At 32.4% G+C, this 26786-nt stretch overlaps 5 protein-coding genes across 5 annotated transcripts; 3 read left to right on the top strand and 2 right to left on the bottom strand.

Moving 5' to 3' along the window:
- Positions 1-6734: 6734 nt before the first annotated feature.
- HELRODRAFT_194814 (hypothetical protein) lies at positions 6735-11364 on the bottom strand (the record flags this gene model as incomplete). Its single annotated transcript, XM_009012248.1, has 8 exons — positions 6735-7334; positions 7520-7651; positions 7905-8035; positions 9075-9751; positions 10094-10162; positions 10460-10587; positions 10861-11020; positions 11212-11364. The coding sequence occupies 8 exons, from the start codon at positions 11362-11364 to the stop codon at positions 6883-6885; spliced, it is 1902 nt and encodes a 633-aa protein (XP_009010496.1). The 3' UTR covers positions 6735-6882.
- A 4742-nt stretch (positions 11365-16106) lies between these two features.
- HELRODRAFT_183213 (hypothetical protein) lies at positions 16107-17373 on the top strand (the record flags this gene model as incomplete). The annotated part of the gene is made up of 3 exons (XM_009012247.1): positions 16107-16475; positions 16767-17063; positions 17155-17373. 3 exons carry the CDS (start codon positions 16107-16109, stop codon positions 17371-17373), a joined length of 885 nt encoding a protein of 294 aa, XP_009010495.1.
- Positions 17374-18847: 1474 nt separating this feature from the next.
- HELRODRAFT_183212 (hypothetical protein) lies at positions 18848-19914 on the top strand (the record flags this gene model as incomplete). Its single annotated transcript, XM_009012246.1, has 2 exons — positions 18848-19004; positions 19724-19914. The coding sequence occupies 2 exons, from the start codon at positions 18848-18850 to the stop codon at positions 19912-19914; spliced, it is 348 nt and encodes a 115-aa protein (XP_009010494.1).
- A 305-nt stretch (positions 19915-20219) lies between these two features.
- On the top strand, positions 20220-21953 carry HELRODRAFT_183211 (hypothetical protein; the record flags this gene model as incomplete). Its single annotated transcript, XM_009012245.1, has 3 exons — positions 20220-20363; positions 21342-21477; positions 21757-21953. The coding sequence occupies 3 exons, from the start codon at positions 20220-20222 to the stop codon at positions 21951-21953; spliced, it is 477 nt and encodes a 158-aa protein (XP_009010493.1).
- Positions 21954-22646: 693 nt separating this feature from the next.
- Positions 22647-26408, bottom strand: HELRODRAFT_183210 (hypothetical protein; the record flags this gene model as incomplete). Its single annotated transcript, XM_009012244.1, has 5 exons — positions 22647-22764; positions 24252-24865; positions 25092-25359; positions 25618-25781; positions 26004-26408. The coding sequence occupies 5 exons, from the start codon at positions 26406-26408 to the stop codon at positions 22647-22649; spliced, it is 1569 nt and encodes a 522-aa protein (XP_009010492.1).
- Positions 26409-26786: the final 378 nt, after the last annotated feature.

The following is a 26786-nucleotide window of genomic DNA, read 5'->3' as shown; positions in this document are numbered from 1 at the left end:
TGGTGTGTATGTATTACTTTGTGTGTGTGTGTTTGTTTGTTTGTGTGTGTTTGTTTGTTTGTGTGTATATGTGTATGGATATACAAAGGAGTGTATGCGTGTGTATATATTTTGTATTTAGGTATTTTTTCTATATAAACAATGTAAAAATACCAAATGAACAGAAAAATTCTCAGTGTATATTTGCATATACAATTTGTCGCATGGAAGCGGTAATGCATTTTTATGTGTCGTATGTTTATTTATGTGCCTAGTTTAGCATGTAAGTATGTTGTGTGTGTGTGTGCGTGTATTTATGAGCGTGTATGTATGTATGTGTGTGTATAATTGTGTATGTATGTATGCATGTATGTATGTGTGTGTATATGAGGTGTGTTTGTTTGTGAGTGAGTGTGTGTATGTATGTGCGTTTATCAGGTTAACGTTCTCTCTGTCGGCCATGTTAAACGATTTTTTGTTTATGCGAGTCTTGTTTGTTTGGGAGGTTTGTATAATTCTCGCATTATATTGTATTTTTTTTTCAAAATTTTTATGTGGTGTTATTCTTTAGACAGTTTAAACGCTATAATGTTTTGTCATCCTCGTCATTATGAAGGAACAAATAAACGAACGAACCGACAGGCGAACGAACGAACAAACGGGCGAACGAACAACGTGCGAACGAACAAACGAACGGGCGAACGAACGAACGAAAGAATGAACGAATTCAAGGTTCCATCTCATCGTCATTTTACTTTGCCGTTTGACCACGTTCTTCTCCACCCACCACTGACCACCGCCTCGCAAACATTGCATCGGCATAAAACCCTCCAACATGATTTTGCACGTAGAAAATGCTTGTCTCCATTCATTCACATGTCAGGAGGAAGTTTCATGAAAGCCAAAAATGCGTTATGTCGTGGTATTTTTCTTTTTTTCTCTTCATTCTTTTATTTTTTCGTTCATACTTTTTACGACTCTCTCTCTCTCTTCTTTTCTCTTCCTTTTTCTAACCGATGTTTGTACTTCTTATTACTCATTTTTTATTTTTATTTTTTGCCTGCAAAAAAATGCCTATTCTCATTAATATTTCTCTCTCTCTCCCTTTCTTTTTCTTTTTCATTCCCTCTCTCTCTCTCTCTCTCTCTCTCCCTCTCTCTCTCTCTCTCTCTCTCTTATCCAGCATCGTATTTTCCGTCCCGTCTTCTCTACTAACCGGAAACAGTTATTCGCCGATCCAACCATCCGTGCGTTTTCATCTTTTATTATTATTATTGTTGTTGTTGTTATCATTTTTATTATTATTATTATTATTTCTTTTTTTTCTTCGGTCTGTCCGCTTATTTACGATTAAAACTATGTTTTATCTCAGGCAGCCATGCTTAGAATCGCTGAAAACCGTTCGGTTTTTATCGGTATATTATGGTTAAATTTAAAGATTGCCATGTTTGAATGATTTTTGCTGAATTGATTGGGTGATTAGTTGGTTGACTGATTGCTGGTTTATGGCTTGGATGGATGATTTTTAATCGTTTCTTCTTTCCTTCCTTCCTTCATTCATTCATTCATTCATTCATTCATTCATTCATTTATTCATTCATTCATTCACCCATCCATCCAAAAAACATCAATCAATCAATGTAATTGTCTGGTATAAATTTGTATCAAGCGATGTTTATTTATGTTCTGCAATTTATTTCTCAGTCAATCTGTCTATCAGTTCATCATTCCATTTTCTTTTTTTTATTCATTCTCTCATTCATTCATTTATTCATTCATTCATTTATTCATTCATTTTTTTGTGCTCATTCAAGCAGTTATTATATTTTGTTGTGTCACACATTCATTAAAATGTTTTTGTGCATAATAATTTGTTACTCACTCACTCACTCACTCACTCACTCACTCACTCACTCACTCACTCACTCACTCACTCACTCACTCACTCACTCACTCACTCACTCACTCACTCACTCACTCACTCACTCACTCATTCACTCATTCATTCATTCATTCATCAATTTAATCACTCGAGTCGCATTATATCATCACAAGCGTTTTTTTACTTTTTCAATCTCACCTCGTTAACACCGTTGTATTAGGAAGAAAGAAGGAAAGAGAGAGAGAGAGAGAGAGAGAGAGAGAGAGAGAGAGAGAGAGAGAGAGAGAGAGAGAGAGAGAGAGAAAGAGAAAGAGAGAGAGAAGAAAAAAAAGGAGAAAGATAGAGTAAGATTTTCTTTTTTTTCATTCATCCACAAAATTATTCCTTTCTTTCATTCGTCTAGAGATTTTTTTTGTCTTAATGAAGAACAATTTTCAAATTATATAATCCCTTGTCGTTCGTTCGTTCATTCACTCATTCTTTTATTCATTTGTTCGTTTGTTCCTTTGTTCATTCATTCATTCATTCATTCATTCATCCATTCATTCATTCATTCATTCATCCATTTATTCATTCATTCATCCATTCATTCATTCCGCCTCATAAATCAACCCGGAATATCTAAATTTAAAACGACAATCAATCAGTTTGACTAATCCAATATTTCAACAAAGTAGTAGTATTAATAGTAGTCGTAGTAGTAGTAGTAGTAGTTGTTGTTGTTGTGGTGGTGGTGGTAGTAATAGTAGTAGTTGTTGTTGTTGTTTTAGTAGTAGTAGTAACTGTAGTAAAAGTTTTAGTAGTAGTAGAAGCAACATGATAAGATTAATTATTTTAAAACTAATACTAACAAAACTACTACTACTACTACTACTACTACAACTACTACTACTACTACAACTACTATTACTACAACTACTACTACTACTACTACTTTTACTACTACTACTAGTTATAATAATAATAATAATAATAAATGGTAATGATAATCATGATCGTTACCAAAACCCTTCACCATCTTCATACTCATCTTCATCTTCATAATTTTCATCATGTGTTTTCCCATGTTAATAGCCAGCTGGGAATGCATATTACATTGTGATAACAATCTCAATCTATTTATCCTTCCAAGCATACATACATACATACAAACATACATACATACATACATACATACATACATACATACATACAAACAAACATACATACATACATACATACAAACATGCATACATAAATACATACATAGATCTAACTTTTGTTTGGGAGTGTTTGTTAGTTTGTCTGTGCTGTTGTGTGTATGTGCGCGTGTGTGGTTTATGTATGTATGTCTGTGTATGTTTGTGCATGTGTGTGTGTGTGTAGTTAGTGTAGATACAATTGAAATTTCATTAAAATATCTGACAGTAAACTTCATTCCTTACAAAAAATCACTCACTCGTAAGAGGCAGGCGTGTGACGTTGATCTGATTGTACGTTTAGTTGGTTAGTTGGATGGTTGGTTGAATGGTTGGCTGGCTGGTTGGCTGTTTAGTTGGCTGGTTGGTTGTTTAGTTGGTTGGTTGTTTAGTTGGTTGGTTGTTTAGTTGGTTGGTTGTTTAGTTGGTTGGTTGTTTAGTTGGTTGGTTGTTTAGTTGGTTGGCTGGTTGGTTTGCTGGTTTGTTGGCTGGTTGTTTAGTTGGTTAGTTTGCTGGTTTGTTTGCTGGTTTGTTGGTTGGTTGGCTGGTTAGTTGTTTGGTTTGTTGTTTACTAATTGGCTTGTAAGAATGATTATTTGGTTGGTTGGTCAGTTGGCTCGCTGGTTGATTGGTTGGTTCATTTACTTGATTGATTTTTGAGTCGTTGTGGCAAGAGTGTTAAATTTTTTAAAGAAATATTTTAGAATTTGTTCGTATTTGTTTTTGTGGCTGTGAGTTTAACACTTTTCATATCATCATCATTATCATCATGACCGGAAACAACAATATATCATCATAATAATCATCATAATCATCACAGATATCATCATCATCATTATAATCATTAACATCATCATCATCGAAAAAGTCAAACTGCCAAAGTTTTTATAAGCAAATAACGAAAAATAAAAATTCCTAGCTCAATAAAACATTCACATAATCGTTAAGTTATATTATGCATTAAGATTAAAATTAAGTTGTCATTTTTTGGCCATTAAAATGTTCATGTGTGTGTGTGTGTGTGTGTGTGTGTGTGTGTAATACGGTTGGTGTATGTAAAAACATTTGATTCCACACACACACACGCACACACGCACACAAACACACACACAAATATATGTGATATGCCTGGGTACATTTGCATTCGAACACGGCCAATGCAACAGCATGGCCCGGCGTCTTAACCAGTGCGCCATGCTGTAAATACAAGAGACGATAATTCTTAAAATAATGATAATTTATTTAATTACAATGAAAATGTGATTGACGATTTGTAAAAATTCATTCAAGATAAACTAACTTGAAAAATAATCTTCGAAACAAAAAATTATTAATTCATTATTATTAATACTACCATTATTTTATAAGCACTACTATTTTATAAGAAGTTTTGATAAAGTGAATTACTTGAAAGTAAAATTAACTTTTCTTGGATAATTCAAGTTTAAATTGTCTTTACAAAAGGTTTCAGTGTTCGGATGATTCAGCTATATATACGTTTAAAGGCACACATTCCTGTATGTATGTGTGTATATGTGTGTTTGTTTGTATGTGTTTGTATGTTTTTTTTTGTATTTTTGTATGTGTGAGAAGCATGGATGTATGTTTATTTTTCATCTTTTGAAATGTTGGTTTTTCGAAAGTAAAATAGTATAATGGAGTGTTTTATTAGTCAGGATTTTGTTGTTTGCTGGTTTTTTATAAGTATGTTTGTATGAATGTTTGTATGACTGTTTGTTTGTATGTATGCATGTATGTATGTATGTATGTATGTATGTATACATGCATGCATGCATGTGTGTACGTATGTATATATGAATGTTTGTTAGTTTATCGATTTGATCATTGATTCGCTTCATTTCATTCATTCTTTTATCTGTCCGTTAAGTAAGTCGTATCTTTTTTTTGGGTTTTTCTTCTTTTCTTCGTCCATTCATTCCTGAGGCAACTACTCATTCATTCATTCATTCATTCAGTCATTCATTCAGTCATTCATTCATAATTCAATCATTTAGGAATCAGATGTACAATCAAACAAACACACATACAAACACACACTAACAAATAAACAAACAAACAGACAAACAAACAACAACAAATACACTGCTTGGCGTTGCATGAACAAAGCAAAAAAATACATCCACTCATCTATTCATGTACGATCCAGTGATTATATTGAAAACCGAATGACAACAACAACTACAGCAACAACAACAAACACGGCAACAACAACAACAACAACAACATCAACAATCAACAACATAAAAAACCAATAAAATCCTATTTGATATATGAGCGTGACAATTATGCCTATTGGAATTCTGTTTCCATGGCAACCACAACGACATCATAACCAGAATCATCATCAGCAATAATAATAATAATAATAATAATAATAATAATAATGACGAATATTATATTTAGTTTCATTTGTAGTAATACCAAATTTGATAATAACGCCGACGAATAGAATTGCTTGTGGTTAAATAAAAATGGATATACGTATGAATATATATATATTACATATTATATTCTATGTGTTATATTATATATATTTTATTATATATATATATATATATATATATATATATATTATATATATTTAAAATCCCAACACCAATCCCATCAACAGACAATATAACAACATAGCACAATAACGTAGCAATCTAATGAAAAGGCAATCATAGCGACACACCAAGACAATCACATGACCAACACAATCACGTGACGAAAAGAATCACATGACCAGCAACACAATCACGTGACCAACACAATCACATGACCAGCAGCGCAATCACATGACCAATACAATCACCACAAAATACCTCAGCAGAAACGGGGTGTGAATAGAATTTATCTATTTTTCACTTTACTCTCTCCCTCTCTCTTTCTCTCTCTGTCTGTCTATCATATCCTTTTGTCCTTTTTTTCGCACTTTCTCTCTTTCTTCCCGCCATCATTTTGTTTTTTTTTTCTCTCTCTCTCTCTATGTTTCTTTTCTCTTATTGCTTTATAATATTTCTTCCTCAATATATACTACATATATATGAAATAATTTATAGCGACAATGCAAATACACGCGATATTCATCTGTATGCATGTGTTCAATTCAGTGTAATGGAGAATGAGATAGATAGATAGATAGATAGATAGATAGATAGATAGATAGATAGATAGATAGATAGATAGATAGAAACAAAATTAAAAAATATGAAAAATTAGATGAATATGATTGATGGACTCGGAATTCACCAATCAAAACCATCAGCATGTTTGGAAAAATATTTGAAATTTGCAGAAAAGCAGAAAATTTTTCCAAATATTAATAGAAAAAAGACCAAAAAAATAGAAAATTTTGATTGTTACAAATTTTTCAGTGATTAAAAAAAATTAAACGGATGGTTTCATTGAGATTATGATGATGAAGATGATGGTAGACAGACAAACGTACGAATAAACAAGTCAGACAGACAGACAAACAGACAGACAGATAGACAGACAGACAGACAGAGACCGAAAGACTGATAGACCGACAGACCAGAGAAGAGGGGAGCTAGGGCCAGCCAACTCACCAAACTAATTATTTAAAGATTAATTTCAGAGACTGTCTGAGGTAATTTTCAACAAAATTTTATTACGTGCAATAGGAGAATAATATGTTTAAACTGTGAAATCAAACAACAAAACGTTTCTATCTTCCAATGTTTCGATTTAAAAAATGAAAAAAAAAGCTTCACACTAAGACCAAAAAGATAAAACATTTTTTAAAATATTCAAATTAGTAGAATATCATATCATATCAGTATTTTAGAATCCACATTAGTTTGATATTCGGCATTCACCTCAACAAAATGTATACAACAATTTTTCTCTATCGGCACCATGAAATACCAGCTCAATCAGCACCCTTAATTCCTCCTTACTCAAAATTCCATTGATATTATTTGGCTCCTTTTTGGCACCCCACTTGTTTATGACACCCCTAGGTGAGCAGAAAGGTTCTAAAATGAACCTCATCTCTTCGAGTTTTTTCATTTTGGGTGCCAATTTGACTAGCCCATCTGGCGAAACCTTCTTGTCGTCTGAGAATAGCGATGTGACGAACGTTTCGAGGGATTGTAGGGACGAATGGAAAAATTTTATTAGCTCTATGTTTGGTTGTTGTTTCAGTTTGTTGCTGTTATTGTTGTCGTCGTCTTTGTTTATATCTATGTTGCTAATATCTTTGTTGTTGTTTGTTGCTATGGTGAGGAATCTATCAGTGATAATTTGAACCATGGAGTTACACAGGGCTCCTTAAAAAAATCATTTAAAAAAAATTATATTATATTATAAATATATTTTATTACATAATTCCTAAATATTATAAAAATGTTATAGTATTTCGTCTATAGTTAGTAATGTCATGCCACATTTTATCATAGATCATAATTCTATCTATAATGTAAAAATCTTTCAGGAGAAAATTACCAACAATCACCTAAGCTCTTAAGGTAGATATCTTTATGAAGGACAGATGCCCAGATCTTGGAAACAGAGTCGACGATTTTAACGGTGCTAGTGAACTTTTCCAAGAAGGTCGGGTCATAATTGGGGTCAAATCTGAGGTCAGCTTGATGTGATTTGGGGAGAGTTCATGTTGATGTTGTTGGTTTTGTTGGTGTTACAGGGGATAAAAAATCATCGTCGTCTACATTACTATAACCATTAATCCATGCACTATCGTCTTAATCAATGTTCAAATCACCACTATTATAGTCTTAATCATTGGCATAATCATCACCATCAGTATTGTCACAATCCTCATCATCATCATCATCATCATGATCATAACTATTACCATCATCGTCATCACCATTACTAACTCTCGCCCCAGCAACTATCCATCCATCTCGCTTTCGAGAGAGTGAACTCCATCAGACAGGAAGTTGCTTGCCCATCCAAAGATACTATAACGTCGTAGTAGGAAAGTCCGCACGGTAATTTAAAATTCTGCCTGCACTTTTTAGTATCTTTGGTCTTCTGTCGTTTACCTGAACTGTCCTTCACTGTGATTGGCCGGAGGTATGCCTCGCAGAGAAGAAGATGGTGGATGAGGTAGTGGCAGTCGTTGTGGTGAAGAGCTGATTGGTTGGATAGTTGATTGGTTGGTTAGTTGATTGGTTGGTTAGTTGATTGGTTGGTTAGTTGATTGGTTGGTTAGTTGATTGGTTGGTTGATTGATTGATAAAATATTGTTTAATTACTAAATCAATCTATTAATCAATTTATTAATCAACCAACCAGCCAACCAACCAACTAACCAACCAACCTACCAGCGAAACAACCAACCAACCAACCAACCAAACAACCAACCTACCAGCCAACCAACCAGCCAACCGACCAACCAGCCAATCAACCGACCAACCAACCAACCGACCAACCAGCCAACCGACCAACCGACAACAAGTGCGTTTTCTTTGACGTCATCATCCAGCACTTCCTTCCTGGCCAATAAAAAAAGCTCTACAACGTTTCTTACAAAGATAAAAACATCGAAATAGTCGTCCATATTATCTCTAATCATTCTCGGCAGTAACGAGTTGTTTGCTGGTGAAATTTTTGCAGGTACTGTTGTCATTGTTGTTAGTGTTACGTTAATCGAATCATCGATAAACATGTTAGTGTTGTTGATTGTTGTGTTGTTGGTTGTTGTGTTGTTGTTGATTGTTGTTGCGTTGTTGTAGAATGTTGTGGTGTTGTTGTTGGTTGTTGTTGCGTTGTTGCCGTTGTCTTCCAGTTTCAAAACCGAGTAGATCACCTCAACTAATTGATAAACCTGTTCGCTGTTCATTGGTATGTTGGGAAAAATGCACAGTGAATGAAGAAATGAATGAATGAATGAATGAATAAATGAATGAATGAACAAATGAAACGATAAAGTGATAGATTGAAGGAAAACGAATGAAGAGATAGGTGAATGAAAAAAAAATAATGAATGAATCAAGCAATGTATGAATGAATGAATGGGAAAATAAAAAACCTCACCAACCAACCTCACAGAGCATTCTGGAAACCTTAAATCCTCGTGCAAACACTCCTCGACCGCCTCCCAAATGGGTTTTCCCATCGTGACGTCATCACCGACGTCATTCTTAACTCCGACGGAAATAGAATTAGGCAGGCGGCACTTGATGACCTCCTGACATTTCGCAAGCATTCTATCATACTCGTTTGGCACAATCTTCACATCCAACTTCACTAGCATCTTCTTTAAATCAGCCTCGCTGATGAAGCCTTTTGTTTTAGCTAAGTTCAATTGGCCTTTAACCTCTTTCAGAGCGTAACCTTCAACTTGACCCGATTTCGAATCCAAGTGACCGATGATAGTTTCGAACAGTTTACATGCCCTTCCGTTCGAACCAAATCTTTCGACCAATGAGAATTCAGGTGTGTGTGTCATCTTGAGGGCTATAAATAGCAGATTGGTCAGTACACGCACTCGCATGAAAAGTGTGGTCTCTGAATTCGGGTCACGCGTTGAAATTGGGTCAATCCTAACCACCACCTCATCGTTAACTAGGTCGGAGGTTAAGTTTTTATTGAGGTTCAGAATTGGGTCAACGAAGTAGGTCATGAGGTCATCGAATAACTGGGTAAGGAGAGGTTCAAGTTGGTTGAGTTTCTCCAGGGTTTTTAGGGCCTCGATCCAAGTCTGCTGGTTGACCGATGCCTGTGATTGTACGGGTGAATGAGTGAATGAATGAATGAATGAATGGATGAATGATGAATGAACAGATCAATGAATGAATAGATAATTTGTATTTGATTACAATAGTGACTGAATAAAAAGAACGAATCTAGATAGAATTGCATTCAGAAGAACAGAAATAACACATTAAAAAGCAACCACATCATCATCACCATTAGCAAATACATCTTCAACATCAACAACATCATCATCAACATCAACATCAACATCATCATCATCATCAACATCATCATCATTAACATCATCATCATCATCATTAACATCATCATCAACAAAAAATACAACATCATCATCAACAACAACCTTATCAACTTTGACGCGCCACTTCAGCTCAACAGGTGATTTTTCCCAATGAATGCACTCAAAGAACATCTGAAGTGATAATAATAATAATAATAATTAATAATAAGAATAAAAATAATAATTGCTATTTCTTTAATTATCATTTTATATCACCTAGTTACCCGACAATAATAATTAACAATAATGATAAAAATAATAATTATTTCTTTAATTACTATTTTATATCTCCTTGTTACCCGACAATAATAATTAATAATAATAATATAAATAATAATAATTATTTTTTAATTACCATTTTATATCTCCTAGTTACACGACAATAATAATTAATAATTATATTAAAAATAATAATTATTTTTTAATTACCATTTTATATCTCCTAGTTACCCGACTCAAAATTTCGGTACCCCTAAGCATGATAGCTGAGACGACTGGCAGTGCCTTTTTTGCCTTCAGGCTTCCTTCCAGTAAATTGAAAACTTCTTTTAGAAAGCCTGTATGTTATAAGGGGAATGGTTATCTATTGTTGAAATTTTTTTTTAGGTTATTTTCATTTTTTTTTGGTATCAGTAGTTAAGGCAATCAGTCAAGAGTCAACCAACATAGCAACTAAGCATACCAAACAACTAACCAACCATCCAACCAACCAACAAACCAGCCAACCAACAAGACCAATTTAATTACCAAACCAACCAACCAACTGACCAACCAACCAATCAACAAACCTTCAAACACAAAGTACCCATCCAAACATTCTTTGTATAAACTTTTTGAGAAATTTTTATTCATTTGTTTCAGTAACTCGTCCAAATTTAAAAGGTATCGACACGATTGCAGAGTTTTAACTGACTGTGCTAATTTTAGACTGCCAGACTGTGATTGGCCAGCAGGTTCAATTGATTTTCTCTGGGAACATAAATTTTGAATCTGGTCATTTTTATAAAATCCATCAAATTATTTATTCTAATAATAATTTTCACATCATATTTGATGTATGGTAACAAAATTAATAATACCACAACTAACTAAGGACGAAAGAACATTCAATCAAAATAATTAATTTAATAATAATCGGGAAAAAATTAACTGAATAAATTAAATAATTATACATTGTTTACTGCGGACAGCAATTGAACAATCTTCTCTTCAAAAGCCTCATTATCAATCTCTGCCATCTTGAACTGTTCATATTTCTTATCTAGAGCATCGACTATTTCGGCTTTCAAATCATCTAAATCTCTGATTAATGCATTTTCATTAGATGGGGCCATATTGACTGACTTCAAGTCCTAATCCTAAATTTTTTTGATTAAATTGCAATTATACTTGAATAATTTTTAAATTGTTAATAATTTTTATTTTTAATTGATTTTTAAATTAATCTATTTATTTTATAAAATAGTATCATTAATTAGTAATGATTCTGAGTAATTAGTAATTTTTAGAATTTAGTAAAATTTAAAATTCATGTCTATTAAAATTTAATTTAACTTTTAATTTAATTTTTTTCAATCTTTATTTTCAGATTTCCTGAGATTACTGATTTGATAACCCAAGACGAGTTCAGTCAGATTCAGATGAATTGTGACTTTGGGAATAAAATTGAATTATTATCTTAATATATTATTATTATTAATTATCACAATTTAAATTTAAAACAAAAATTTGAATTAGATTTAACTTTAACATTTAATAATTAAACAAATAATAATTAATTTAATTTTTAATAATTAATTTTTAAATTAAATATAATTTTTAAAATTAAAATTCTTTTTCAGTCTTAAGGAGCAAACACATCTCTGTTATTTTATTAACTCGAGTCCAATACAAAATTTTACCTAATTCAATTATAATAGGTAAAAATTAGTAGATAAACAAAATTTTTCATAACAAAACCTAATCGAAACGACCGCCAACTTGAAACTTTTAAAAGTAAATTTTAGTGTTTTGATTAAAAGTTGTCTTTTAATCAATCAGATTAAAAATTGTCTTTCAATCAATCAATCAATCAATCAATCGCATATATTTTTACAGTGCACATTTCTACAACTCAATGATGATGTTCTAGCTAAATCTAGCAAAATAAAGTGTTTCTAACTTGTTTAATCAAATCTTTCGAGACAAAATGACAAATGTTGACCGTGGTGCCATTTTAAAAGGATATACCTTAAGTGCCCCCAAATTTGAAAGAAAACCTACAAAACCATTCGTGACTTTTGAATGAGTAAAAGATATCCCAATCTAAAACGAACTTTTTCGTTCTTTGTCTGATATTGAGCTCATTCATAATAAAACGCATTTACGCATTCATTATTCGAAATTGTGTTGAAATAGAACACAGATACACACACACACACACACAAACACAAACAACAGATCCCATTTTTTAAATATTTATTACCATTCAACTCATATGCCTTTGGTTTTTATTCGTGACAGTAGTTCAGACCAACATACAATCATTTCATCATTCGCCAACCAATGAATGCAGAAATAAATCACGTTTTATTAATACTACTTAGTCCATTTATATTTATTCATTGTTGTCAAATAGGTAGATTAGGATAACAAATAATATTACTAAATATTAAGAAATGTGTGTGTTTTGTATTCGTGTGTGTGTGTTTGTGTGTGTTGGTGTGTGTGTGTGTCTTTTACCAATTTTTCGTACAATTGGTAACATTTAGTAGGGTCTATCCTATCTTAAGATTGAATTGTAACGATCCGTCATCCCTTGATAATATTAAATCGTCAGCCACAATATATAATATATATATAATAATAATATATAATTTATAATAACAATAGCCAGATGTTACAAGATTGTACTAATATGTCACGGTAATATAATAATGTAAATAATTTTAATTATAATTATATATATTTATGTGGCCCAACCATATAGTCATGATGATAAGATAGCCAAGCCAAAAACAACATCAAGCTCCTGATGGAATGAGATTCCTTATTTTTCACACTGAAAAATTGTTATTATTTTTATTATAATTTTTATTATTATTGTTGTTGTTTCATTATTATTACTAAAAAGTTAGTTATTCAGTCGTTGAGGTTTTTACGCAAGCAGCGTGTTAGTTTTAGGTAATTTACGTGATAGAAATTATGCTGAAAATTTTTCTGTTTCGAAATGCTGATTAAGGCAGTTGATTATAATGTGCGCTTAACCCCAGGCCGACTTTAAAGATGTGCGGCCCTAAGAAAATAAAAATTGTAAACCCTTAATTATTTCGTGGAAGTCGCCTAATTACTTGGTAGAGGCCCAGGTTTAGTTGGTGTATGATCTTAATTTATTCATTGGAGGCACCTCCTTATTAATCATTAATGAATTAAATCTGCATATATTGATGTGGTTCATTATTTATTAGTGTACGGTACACATAAACAATAATGAATTAATTATTAATTAATTATTAATGACTAACGACTAATGACGTATGTTGAATTTAGTGAATTTGTTAGTACGAACTTATGATACTAAAAGACACTTTGTTGTGAGTTAAAATACATAAAACAAACACAATTCAGGCGCAATAAAATATTATCTTTATTCCCACGTAAAAGACACTTTGTTGTGAGTTAAAATACATAAAACAAACACAATTCAGGCGTAATAAAATATTATCTTTATTCCCACGTGAATCTCCAACCGTTTCGTTTACAAGCTATCAGTAAAAAGAGAAGAAATCGAGGGAGAAGCAAAGACATAAAAATTAACATAGATTAGGTAACATTGAAATTGCAATAATCTTTAATAATAATTAATACATAAGATAGTTAATAAATGAATGTTTGATTCCTACTAATTATTGATCAATTAATTATATTAATGACTAACGATAAAGGCTGTACTATCCACACACACCACACGACACCACAGGACGCACACACACATAGTGCACCGTACCATACGCTTATGATGGTCTTTGACTTTCGGGGAACTTCTACCGACTGAGCTAAATCCGGTGATCAGTAATTAGTGGAGGTTTTTAATTATTCAGTGAAGGTCACTATATGTTCGGTAGGAACTTTTACTTATTCCTGAGAAGGACCCAATTATTTAGTGGGAACCTTTGAATATTTAATGATAGCTTCTAATTTTTCTACTTTAGAGACTCTTAATTATCTAGGAAAACGTCTAATTTATTTGTGAAGGCTACTAATTATTTAGTGAGGGCCCTTTACTTATTTAGTGGATGGTTTTAAATATTCATTGAGGGTCCTTTATTATTCAGAGGAAGCCGGTAAAAACATACCGAAGGCCCTTAATTATTTAGTGGAAACCTTCAATGGCGGATCTAGAAAACTTTACAGTGAGGGGGGCAAAAGTTTGAAAATATTTAAATTTGGACGGTGGCCAACATAACAATAAGTTTTACTGACTTTTAATAAAAAATTCTGCCCACAACGGAGGGCACTAACTCCCTGGCCCATTTAGACCTGCCAGTGGAAACCTCTCATTATTTAGCAAAGGAAACTCTAAACTATTCAGTTGAAGTTCCTAATTTTATAGCGTAGGCGCTAATTTTTCAGTGGAGGCTTGTCATTGAATACTTAAATTATTTTATTTGTCAACAATTTTGTCATGAAAGGTGTATATTTAGCATATTTTTAGGTAATTTTACTTCTGAAGGCTTGTCCAACTATCAATAATGCTATTTTTTTTAAACTTTTATAAGTAACTTCCATTTAATAAAAAGTTCAAAACGCTAACTTTGGCAGAAGAATGCTAAATATTAACTTATACTCATTGCAAGTAGTAAGAAAATTTGTAGTAATGGTAGTAGTAGTAGCAGCAGCAGCAGTAGCAGTAGTAGTAGAAGTTGTTGTTGTTTATGTTGTTGTTATAAAAACAGCTGCAGTAGTAGTAGCAGTAATATTATTATTATTAGTAGTATCAATAGTAGTAGTAGTAGTAGTAGAAAGTAGTAGTAGTAGTAGTAGTAGTAGTAGTAGTAGTAAAATAGTAGTAGTAGTAGTAGTAATAGCAGCAGCAGCAGTAGTAGTAAAAGTGGTAGTAGTAGTAGTGTTAGTAGTTGTAGAAGCAGCAGTAGTAGTAGTGGTAGTAGTAGTAGCAGCAGCAGTGGTATTAGCAGTAATATTAATAGTAGTAGTAGCATTAGTAAATTTATCAACTTATCCATTCGTGTAGGTAAACAAATTTATCTCCAGCTTTGTTATGAGACACGAATCATTCCATTTTTTTATCTACCTATGACTAGACTATATCGAAATGATTTAGTGTCTTGTTTACTTGAAAGTAACAGCAATTATAATAATAACTGCAAGGACACTAGTAACTTAATAGCAACAATAAAAATGATGATGTCATTAATAATGAATGCCATGATGATGCAACTAAGAAAAATCATTATGCGCGTGTTAAAACCCAACTCTGCTGCGCGAGTTAAAACCCACCCAACAATGCTGATGTCAGGTGATGTCACGCCGCGCACCGTTCGACTTTTAAACGGACGTGACGTAGGCGTTCGTTACACACGACACACACATATAACACACAACAACAACAACAACAATAATACTATTAATAATAACAATAACAGCAACATAAGCGATAATGATATATTCGTAATAAAATCCAATTGCACAAAAGTATGAATGAAAGAATGAATGAATGAATAAATGAACGAATGAATGAACGAACGAACGAATGAATGAATGAAAGAATATATAAATGAATGAATGAAAGAATGAAATAGATTTAGTATAAAGGTCTGTCTTAAAATTTGGTCAGGCCATTCTGTTTTGACACACTTTGCTAAGTTTGCAATCAGTGCCGAGGTAAGCACTTTAATTTTCAATGCTGTCCTAAATTTTTTCGATATTTTAATCAAACAAATGTGAAAAATAAGAAAAGATAGATTTTTTTCAAAAAAAAACTTGAAAGAAAATTTTTTCAGAATTAAATGAATATACTTTTAATAGGAAAACTACATCGAGACCTCTGAAAATGTTTCGCCCGCTCACTAAACTCGCGATGAATTTGAAAGTAAGTTCGTCAGTTTCGCCATTGGTGTGTGTGGACACAATCAATCGCTACAGTAGTAGCGTCTCAGCGCAAGCCGAGCCACAGAAGCAGCATGATTATTACAAGGAATTGTTGGCGAACTCTTCAAAAGGACGCAATGAAATTGTTAACCATGAGCTCTTCTCCAGTATCAAAAACATGGAGGGTATGAGAATCTTCATGGAGAATCATTCCTTTGCTGTTTATGACTTCATGACGCTTTTGAAGAGTTTGCAGAAGAGGTTTACATGCGTCAGACCAACTTGGACTCCGCCCAAGAACCGAATAGCTGCTAGGCTCATCAATGACATTGTTACTGGTGAAGAGACGGACGAGGTGGTTTGCATTTGATTGAGGAATGTCTTTAATGGATTGAAGTGGGAGTGGTTGTTTGAATAAATTCTATTGAAATGCGTTTGATAGTTTGCCGTGACATTGTTTCAATGCAACTGCTTGGTGATCCTGTCTGAATGGGTTAAGAGTTTTTGAAAGTAAAAATAATAATCTGTATGTAGGGCGTTTAATTGACAACAACATAATTTTGGTGTTCGTAATCATACTTTTATTTCAATTTAAAAAAACAAAATTTTCAATCGCAGATATTAAAAAATATATAAAAACTTGCACAAGGTTGAACCACATGTCTACATCAGCCACTACGAACTCTACCTGGACGCAATGAAGCAAGTCGGTGCCAACACAAGCCCAATCCTTGCTCTGACCTCAACCATGGAACAGACCAACGACCCTCAGAAATCTCTCGAGGCCGCCCGCGAAAAAGGGGCAACGAAACATGCTCTGAAATTCGTGGAAGAGACTTTCGAAGTGAGTCTGAATGAGAAAATTCCGGATCACGTAGTCGCCGCTTATTTCCTGTTTGGTAGGGAAGATCCCATTCCGGATATGTTCAGAACGATGCTAGACAAAGTTTGTTTGTTTTTATTTTGATTTTTCTTTCAGTCTTCATTTGCTACAGTATATATAATTGAATTAAAACTTCTCAAAAAATTTCCACCAGATCCCGCAACTCTACTTGAAGAAAGATTTCGTCCTCTACCTGGAACGCCACATCTTTCTGGACGAGGAGCACCATGCACCCATGGCCAAACGACTCCTGCAAAGCCTCTGCAAAGATGATGAAAAACTTTGGCAGCAGTGTGCTGAAACTGCTGCCAAAGCCACTTACTCTAGGGCTCGCTTTTGGGATGGGGTCCTGGAGCAGGTCAAACATCTTTAAAGTTTTTTAAAGATGAGAAAAAAACATAGAGGAGAGAAAGAAAGAGAGAAGAAAAAGAAAGAGGGACTTATTGAAATTCATATTATTAAACAAATTTTTGTGTTTGAAAAATAAAAACTTATATAAACTCAAACGTTTTGATTATATCATTTCGCTATATTTTTTTCTATAGACGTAGAATTTTACAATGTTTTTGAATCTTTTTTCTATTTTAACCTGATTTGATTTGACGATTTAAGCTGGTGAAAGACATTGCTTCATTTATTTCATTATTCCAGATGCTTGCATTTTAATAACTATTGTTTATAGAAAATGATATAGTCTAGAAGTTAAGTCAGCAAATAACTCACTTCATATTTATCTCCCCCTTCTCTCTCTCTCTCTCTCTCTTTCTTTCTCTCTCTCTCTTTGTTTTTTTATTCTTTTATTCATTCTCTCTTCTTTTCGCTCTCTTTTAAATTTTTTATTCTTTCTTCTCCTCTCTCTCTCTCTCTCTCTTTTCTCTTATATTTAATCCCTCTCTCTCTCTCTCTCTCTCTCTCTCTCTCTCTCTCTCTCTCTCTCTATACATTCTTCTCTCTATTTTTACCGTTCTTTCGTTCACCATCATGTCTCACTTGAAATTATTTTTTAATTAAATTGAATAAATACGATTAATTAACATCTATTTAAAAAATGCCCATTACATTGTAGCGCATTATTTCACCAAAAACAGATTTTATTGCAAAAAAAAACTATCCATTTTCTTCTAACAATTTTTTTCGATTCAAATTAAACGAACCATGAAAGAGAGAGAAACATAGACAGACAGACAGACAGACATACAGACATACAAAATATATAAAAAAAGATATTATCAAACAAACTAAAAGTAAGACAGAGCGAACGAGAGAGAGAGAGAGAGAGGGAGAGAAAGAGAAACCTCTCAATAGCAAATTTTCACAAACCTTTTATGTTTCTCCCTGCTGTGAGGAAATATTCTTTGATAAAATAGATGCAGACTGAATTAAATATCAAATATATAAAATCTACAAGATGGAATGGAATTACATTTTTCTTCTCCCTATCTGACGAAGCTTGTTTGTTCTTTAAAATTCAAAACGCGTTCGAATGGATGCGCTCATTCGATTAGTAGATTTCTTTGATAATTGAAATCTGCGAATGGATTTATGAGAAATTGTGTATGCATCTTTTTGTTTGTTATATTTTTCTTTTTTGTTGTTTGTAATTTAGATGCAGATATATAAACGGGAGGGTCCGATGAAAGTTTCCAATTAACCCGAAGGATTTTTAATTAAATTTTGAATTTGAAAGCAAAAAACTCGTATATTCAATCAACAAGTTTTGAATCTGAAAATTCTAGACAATAATTATACTATTTATATCTTAAAATATATTAAAATTAAGTAGAAAATATGTTGTAGTGGCTTCAAACAATAATATTTGCACTAATCTGAAGTAAATGTTTGGCAAAATGATCACAGTATTGGTTTTAGCATTCAGTCTCTTGGCAAATTTCATTGTAAATTCATCCATAGCGGGCTACAGAGATGAAGATCGTGATGATGTTTCTATAGATTTTTCTTCAAATTACCCGGAACGTAAATACATAACCCAGACATTCAAATCGGGTAAAAAACATGCTAATATAATAATAATTGTTTTATCTTTTAATTTCATAGCTATATCAAATTAATTTTACATTTATTATGAAGTTATAAATACATTTTTCCTTTAAATTTTCAGCAAATTCAAATGGTAAACTTACTTTCAAAAATCTGTACGACTATTTAACGAGTTTCAGTAATGATTTAGCAGCAGCAGATGCTAACAGTATAGGCAAGTTTATTTTTTTGACAATATTTTCAATAAATCATTTCAATGTTTTAATTGTTTCGATTGAGACATTAATTTACATTAACTTGTTTTATTTGATTATAAATAGAATTCAAATTTCAAAATCTGACCAAAGCTATCAGCACGCATTATCGTGAAAACCCTCTTAACGGATTTTAACATTTTACATTAAAACAATAACAACAACCCCATAAAACGAACAAATGGCCTCACACACACGCACACACAACACACACACAAACAAACAAACACACAAACATACAACACACACACACTCAAACAAACAATCACACAAACATACAACACACACACACACACACACTCAAACAAACACACAAACACACAACACACACACACTCAAACAAACAAACACACAAACATACAACACACACACACACTCAAACAAACAAACACACAAACATACACAAAAAAAAACAATCACGTACACAAACAACACACACACAAACACACACACAAGCAAACACATACACAGATACCGACACAGTTTTTCTACCACCGTTCCCCGACAACCACTACCTGAAACGGACGAACGGTGTTTCTGACCAGACGATGAACAAATTTCTATCGAAGGCGCGAGTTTTGAAAGGAAAAGATGACGACACTGGCTCCAATAACAATAAGAATGTTTTCATTGAGCCTCCTCTTAGATTCGGAAAAAAATAAATTTAATTATATAAGTAAATATATGAATGGCAATTAAAACTAATTAATACTAATGTGAATAAATCTTATGGATGATTGATTAATTTATAATTAACTCAATTAAAATTTAATAAAGTTATCGTTGAAATGTTTAATAAAACTGAAATTAAGATTACGTTGTGATTGTTTTAATTAAAATTAACGAAATCATCAATGATAAATTAAGTAAAACTCAAATTAATGACAAATTAACATTTACTTATTTCGATCAATCAATTAATTAGTTTATAAAGCGCTATTTCCGCGATGTTCAAAAGCGCTTCTCAATGAATTTTGCAAACAGATGGTTCTTGAGATCCGCTCTGAACTTTGTAAGTGATGGAGAAGTAGTCAAAAAAGGAGGTAGAGAGTTCCAGGAAAAAAGACCAGAAAAAGCAAAAGCAGATTTAGCAAAAGAGTGTTTAACACGAGTTTAAAAGGAAATACATATACTTGAGAATATTCAAAGAAGGGCAAACGAAAATGATAAAGGAGTGTCGCGGAGATAAATCAAATTCACAAGTAAACGAAATAGAGTAATGGTTAAAGTGCCTGAAGTTGTTGTTGCATTTTATGGATTCAAATACTAAAATAACCCAACTTAAGCATCCAGATTTCAGATCGTGTATTTCATAATTTCGTCCATAAGCAAAAAAAACAGATAAAGTATCGTTTAGTATCATAGAAAGAACATGAAAAAAATCTACTATCCAGTTATTTTTTACCAAAAATTATCCTATCTACACTAACTAGAGATAGCATAGACAAATAAAACGAAATGATAAAAAGATAATATATGCCAAAAAAACTCCAACGCAAGAGCGTTTGTTTATTGATTAGTATGATTTTTACGTGGAAGAAAAATTCAAAAATTTTCTTTTTTGTGTAAGCCATGTTACCAGAACAATAAGAATTTACATTCAATTTGCATGTCTATCATAGGGCACATAAAAGTTATCCTGTAGAATACTTTCATATATATACCTGTGTGTGTTTATATATGTGTGTGTTTGTATGTTTGTATATGTGTGCAACAGTTGCAGCAACAGTCGCTGCAGCAGTCGCAGCAACAGCAGACAACTTTTGATAAATTTACATCAGCCTATAGTAGGTTAATAACAAAACGACAAAAAACGCCTGTTTGTTTCAATGAGCAACTCCTCTATACGTTGAAGTCTCAGTCCAAATCCAAAAAAGGGTGTATCCTATTGTGCTTGGTAATCATTTTTATACAATATTATTATTAGTGATGGTGTGGGCCGAAACGATTTTCAGTTTAAATTTAATAATTTCATTAAAATAAATATATAAATGCTGTAAATGTTTTATTAATTTGGGTTTAAATCATTTTTAATCATATTATTTCCAGTAATTTTCGCTGAACTTCATAAAAATTCTTTTTGTTAAAGGCCCTGATGGGAAATGGAACTGGTGGCATTAGGTACGTGCTGGAAAATGGTAGTTGCTCGTGTGTTTCCACGGGAAATGTCAATCAAGTATACTTGAATTTGAATGTGGGTTCCTCTATATGTTACGTGAGAAATGGTTTGTTTGTCTTTTTGTTATTTTAACTTGTATTAACATTGTAAAAAATGTTTTCAAATTTAAATGTATTTTTACTTACGTGGCACCAACATGACACGCTAAGAATGCGATCGAACTTGGCCAGCGCGTGATAGCAATTTGAGATACGGCATTCTTACCGTCTGAGCTATCTCGCCAAACTCTATATAGCCGACCTACCAAACGAAATAACAAACCAATCTAAATAGCCAACTTGATTGATAATTTTAAATTTTCAAATTCTTTTTCTAATTCTCACAGATTGCCCGGAGAATTTCGATCATATTATAGAGCATCACAAATGCTATAAAATGTTCTTTAACGCGATGAACTGGACGAATGGAAGGTCATTTTGTAACAGTTTGGCTTCGCACCCACTTTTGATTGAAGAGGATTTAGAATATTTTGTCTCTTTGAAATACATTGATCATGTTACTCCAAGTTGGTCTGTGAAATGATTTTTTTGCGAAAATTTAATTTTATTAAATTTCACGAGATTGATTTTCAAAATATTTAAATACAGAAACACAAAAAATTAACTAATTAAATGACTGAAACTAGAAACTAATCTAGAAATTAAAATTTTTCAAGGTTACCAAATTTGCCTGGTTTACATTCTTCACATGTGGCATTATCACGTACTTTTCACATGGCACTATAACTCCATTTCTCTGGTCCCCAAGTCCAGGTTTTATGAGAAAAATTTGAGTTTGGCATTTTATTTTCAGATTATTGAGTTAATAGTTGATCCATTAATGATGAATTATATTTATTTTAATTTATTTTATTTAAATATGGCCTGCCTAAGCAATAAAAACCATCGTTTACTGTTAAAAAAAAACTGCCATCTTATCTTTATTCCTAACATAAAATGCATATCTGTCCTTACTTATTTAGTGGCTAATGAACTTTTACACAGCCGATGAAGATTACACTGTAGGACAATGTTAGTAAATACACAACTAGATGCCCGATCCACACAGCGGTTTCAAACAAATAGAAATCAAACCAGTCACTGTGCTACAACTATGGCAAAACGCATAAAAAGACACTTTTTTTTTAGTTTGAGATAACTAGCATACAAAGTTATAGCCATATAAAAATTTACTTTTATCTGCAGTTTCTAGGTCACATTGCTATTACATAAGAACTCAAACTTCTGGCACGCAGGTGAGCCAAACTCTGATGCAGATGGAATCAACTACTGCATTCACGACGTTGTAACTGGCTACAATGGCTGAGATGATTGCTCGTGCTCGAGCTGTGCGTCTTTTGTGAGTATGATGGAGATGTGGTGTGATGGAGAAATGGGTGGAAATATTTAGAATAGTGATGATGAAAGTGTCGGGGTGGTTACGGTGACACCGATTTTGAGGCTACTGCTGCTGCTGCTGCAATGAGTTCTAATTTATATGGCGCTCTAGGTTTTGGTGTGAGGATTTGTTAATTTATGTTGCTGGTTTGGATGATTTTATTAATTAATTAGGAGTAATTTATTGTGGTATTGTTTTAAAACTAATTTATCGATCAAATTTTCAACTTAATATGTAGATGAAGTAAATTTTAAGAAGTTTATTGTTAAGTTGATTATTCATTCATCATCATCACTGTCGTCATCAGTGCCATCATCGTCTTCGCTATCATCACAATCCATATCGGGTTTTTTATTTTCTATCTTTTTCAATAAAGTTTTGTGAGCATCGATAAACTCGTTGAAACCTAACCTACAAATAAAGGGAATTTGTTTGGAAATCTGTCTTCAACAGCACAATTTCATAACACCTTTTTTCGTCGAATGTACTTTAAAAAATAGATTACTAGGTTTTTATTGTAGAAGAACTGTGATGAAAATGTTTTCGAACTCAATAAACTCTTAAGATTTAAACAATTTTTAATGATTTTAGCAAATTTTAGGTGCTGTTTTTATTTTATTTTCCATTTTTAGTTGAAAATATGACAAAAATAAAATATCTTCATAGGTTTATTATATTTCAATGGTGAAAAAACACAAAGTAACAACACCAATGTTTCTGTGAGGAAAACCATTCCTACTTGAAAAAAATAAACTCAAAAAATTTTGCTTTAGCAAAATAGAAATTTTTTGCCCTCAATCAAGTAAAATTCGCAATACTTTACATTACAACATCTAAAAAAGTCAATTTTGAAAGTTAAAATAGTACAACAACATTGAAAAATAGTTGGAAATAACATCAAAAATAATTTTCTAAAGCCCTTTTTCAGTTACTGACAAAAAATTCTGGTATAAAATGATTAACGCAGTTCATATAATTGGTTAAAATATGAAAAAAGACATTTTTGTCGTAATAAATTTTAAAATGAAATCGTGATAATATAGCAGTTGATGTTATTCAGGTGGTTGTTGCTGCCGTGACTGTGTTGTCTGTTACATGCAATGCGATTTATTTTTGAAAGAAAGAACTCTAAAACAAAACTAAAATGAAAAATATAAAACATCTCTTAATAGTTTAACATTCTTATTAACGTAATCTTTAGAACATTCCCTGAGAAAAGACTTTATAATAATTTGAAAAACTAGACGAATGACACCTGTGACCAATAACGCACTTTTGGCACATCAAGGTAATAAATTTTTAGTCTTTTGTTCGTTTTTATTGTTCTTTTTTTTATTAGTACTATTATTATTACTAAGAAGATGGTTGAGAAGAATTTTCAGCCTATAAAATCTGGTATTATCTCCACCGTTGTTGCTGGTCTGTCTGTAATACTTAGCAGACCTGCTCGTGTTGCTCGAGCATCTCTCGAGGTCACCAACAATATCGTTATCGTAATTATAACGGTACTGAATAGTGATTCCATTACGATTGTTGTTGCTGTTGTTGTTGTTGTTGCTGTTGTTGTTGTTGTTGCTGTTGTTGTTGTTGTTGCTGTTGTTGTTGTTGCTGTTGTTGCTGTTGTTGTTGTTGCTGTTGTTGCTGTTGTTGCTGCTGTTGATGTTGTTGTTGTTATTATTAATGACATTATTGTGATAATAATCATAGTTATAAGTAACATTAAGAGTTTGATTATTATTGCTTTTATCATTATTATTATCATTATTATCGTCATTATTATTATTATTATTATTATCATTATTATTATTAAACAGTTCCCACAAACGAATTTTCATCTTTTCCAATAGCTCCCTAGCATTCTTATTCAGTGTAACAAAAATTACTGAATTTATGAACACGAGAAGCACTTGAAGTAGCTGGAAAAGCGCTTTGTAGTAAGCTTCTTTGTAGACAAAGTAGCTACTGCCACTGCAGTATGCGTAGCTCTCCGCCAAACACCCGGCTGGGTAATGGACCAGAGAATAGAAGCAGGAAAGGCTGGCTAAGAGTTTTGTGTTCTGGAAGAATGTTTGATGTAATGTTGTAATTTGCAAATAATTTAGTGGTGATTGTTTTGGAAGTTTTCATTTGAATGTTGAATCATATTTTTTTGTTCATATTTCAAATTGTAAATTCTATTCAGATGTTAAATTGTGATTTTTCAGGTTATATTTTTCAAAAATGAACAAAGTTTTATCATACTTGAATATTTCTTCGTTCTCGATCCTCGTCTCGTCTACTAACATTGTCGCGAGTCCAACTCAACAGACCGCAATGGTTTTTTTTACCTCTAGATCTTAGACACTGTGGCCCCCACGAAAATTGCTTCCCAGTAGAAATCATGCCCCAAATGAGGGCGTGAGCTAAGCAAATTAGATAACCAATCCCATAATTAAATATAAACATGTCAATCAGCACAGTCTGGCATCTCAGCAAATATACTCCATCTTTTTGTAGGCAGTATTTAACAATGAAAGTCACAATCCCGAATGGTATAAATTTATCTGTCTTTCTATTGAGAAAAAATATGAGAAACTTTGAAATGGATTTAACGGTTGCAACCAAAGCCAAATTTATAAAAGCTCCCGGCTCTTCATCAAAATATAGCAAAAAAAATTAAAGTTCATTCTATTATTAATTTTATTAAGAGGTAACAAAAAGAGCTTCGTCTCTTTTATCAAACTTTAAAACATTTGCACTTAAAACGCAAAATTTCATGGTTATATTCGAATTTCTGTTGAAAAATTAAAAAAAAAAATTTAATACAAACTTCAACTCCCAATAAAACATAATTGTGTATACAAATGTCAGGAGCCAGATAAAGACGACGAATAGAGTGGCTCTGTTCGATTTAATCATCATACAACTCATGAGACAAAATTGTCGTGCGGATACAGCAATTGCGCTGTAGAGCATCGCCAGGCCTGACCATAACTGTATGGATGGATATTGGATTGAGAATTTATCAAGAGGAATATTAGATTTTTTAATTTAAACTTAAATTTTTTGTCGTTTATAAATTACTAATAACCAAATTAGAGTTTGCATTTGTTAAGTTGGGTTAGAATGAATCACATGATCTTGAATTCTTTTTCAAATAATTTGTTGAGTTAGCGACTAATTCAGATGAAAGTTAAGTAAATGAAATACACTTACCTGCAAAAAGTCACTAGCATCAATAACGTTAATAATAAATGAGCCGCGCTCCTCGTACAATTTCGTATTGACGATTAAGTGATTCGAAGTTAGAGTCGAAAACACCAAAACAGTGGACGCCAGGGTGAAACTTCTCAAATAAATATTGCAAGAAGTTTTAGGAGATTTGTTTATTACGTAGATTGTAAAGATGTTTCCAGCCAAGGAAAATAGAAATAGGAGAATGTATGCGATGTACAATGCTGTAAGAGCTGCTTGGTTAGTATAGATGGTGTTTATTAAATTTTCTCCTTGGCTAATGTTGGCAGGATGAGCTGTGAAATAGTAAGACGAATTAGTGGTGTTAGTACCGTTGTAGAACGCTGCTGTGGTTTCGTTTTCAGACAGTTTGAAACGAATTAGCATTCTTTTCCGATCTTTAAACTCTCAAAAAATGAAAATTTTCAAAAAAGTATGTTAGAATTTTGATTTTGGGATCTGATGCTGCGATATTTCGGACGAATGTTTGTAGATAATGATGAAGTTATGCTGATGTTATCGGCACGGTAGTTTAAGACATTTTGATATTATCAATCCGATTGTTTGAAATAAATTTTAAGTTTCAGTAAATTAATTTAAAATTTTAAACGATTTTAAACATTTAATAACTAATTAAACATCTTTCCAGCACTGAGAATGCATGCAATTTGGAAAATTCGGTCAAACTAAAATAAACTGTCACATCCGAACTGCATATCACTAAACTATTGCTAATTAATTGCAAAACGTTTACAAATCAAAACA

Source organism: Helobdella robusta, assembly GCF_000326865.2.
Source record: "Helobdella robusta unplaced genomic scaffold HELROscaffold_101, whole genome shotgun sequence".
NCBI lineage: Eukaryota > Metazoa > Annelida > Clitellata > Rhynchobdellida > Glossiphoniidae > Helobdella > Helobdella robusta.
Note: the sequence above shows the minus strand (reverse complement) of the source record. Positions and strands in the feature narration are given on the sequence as shown.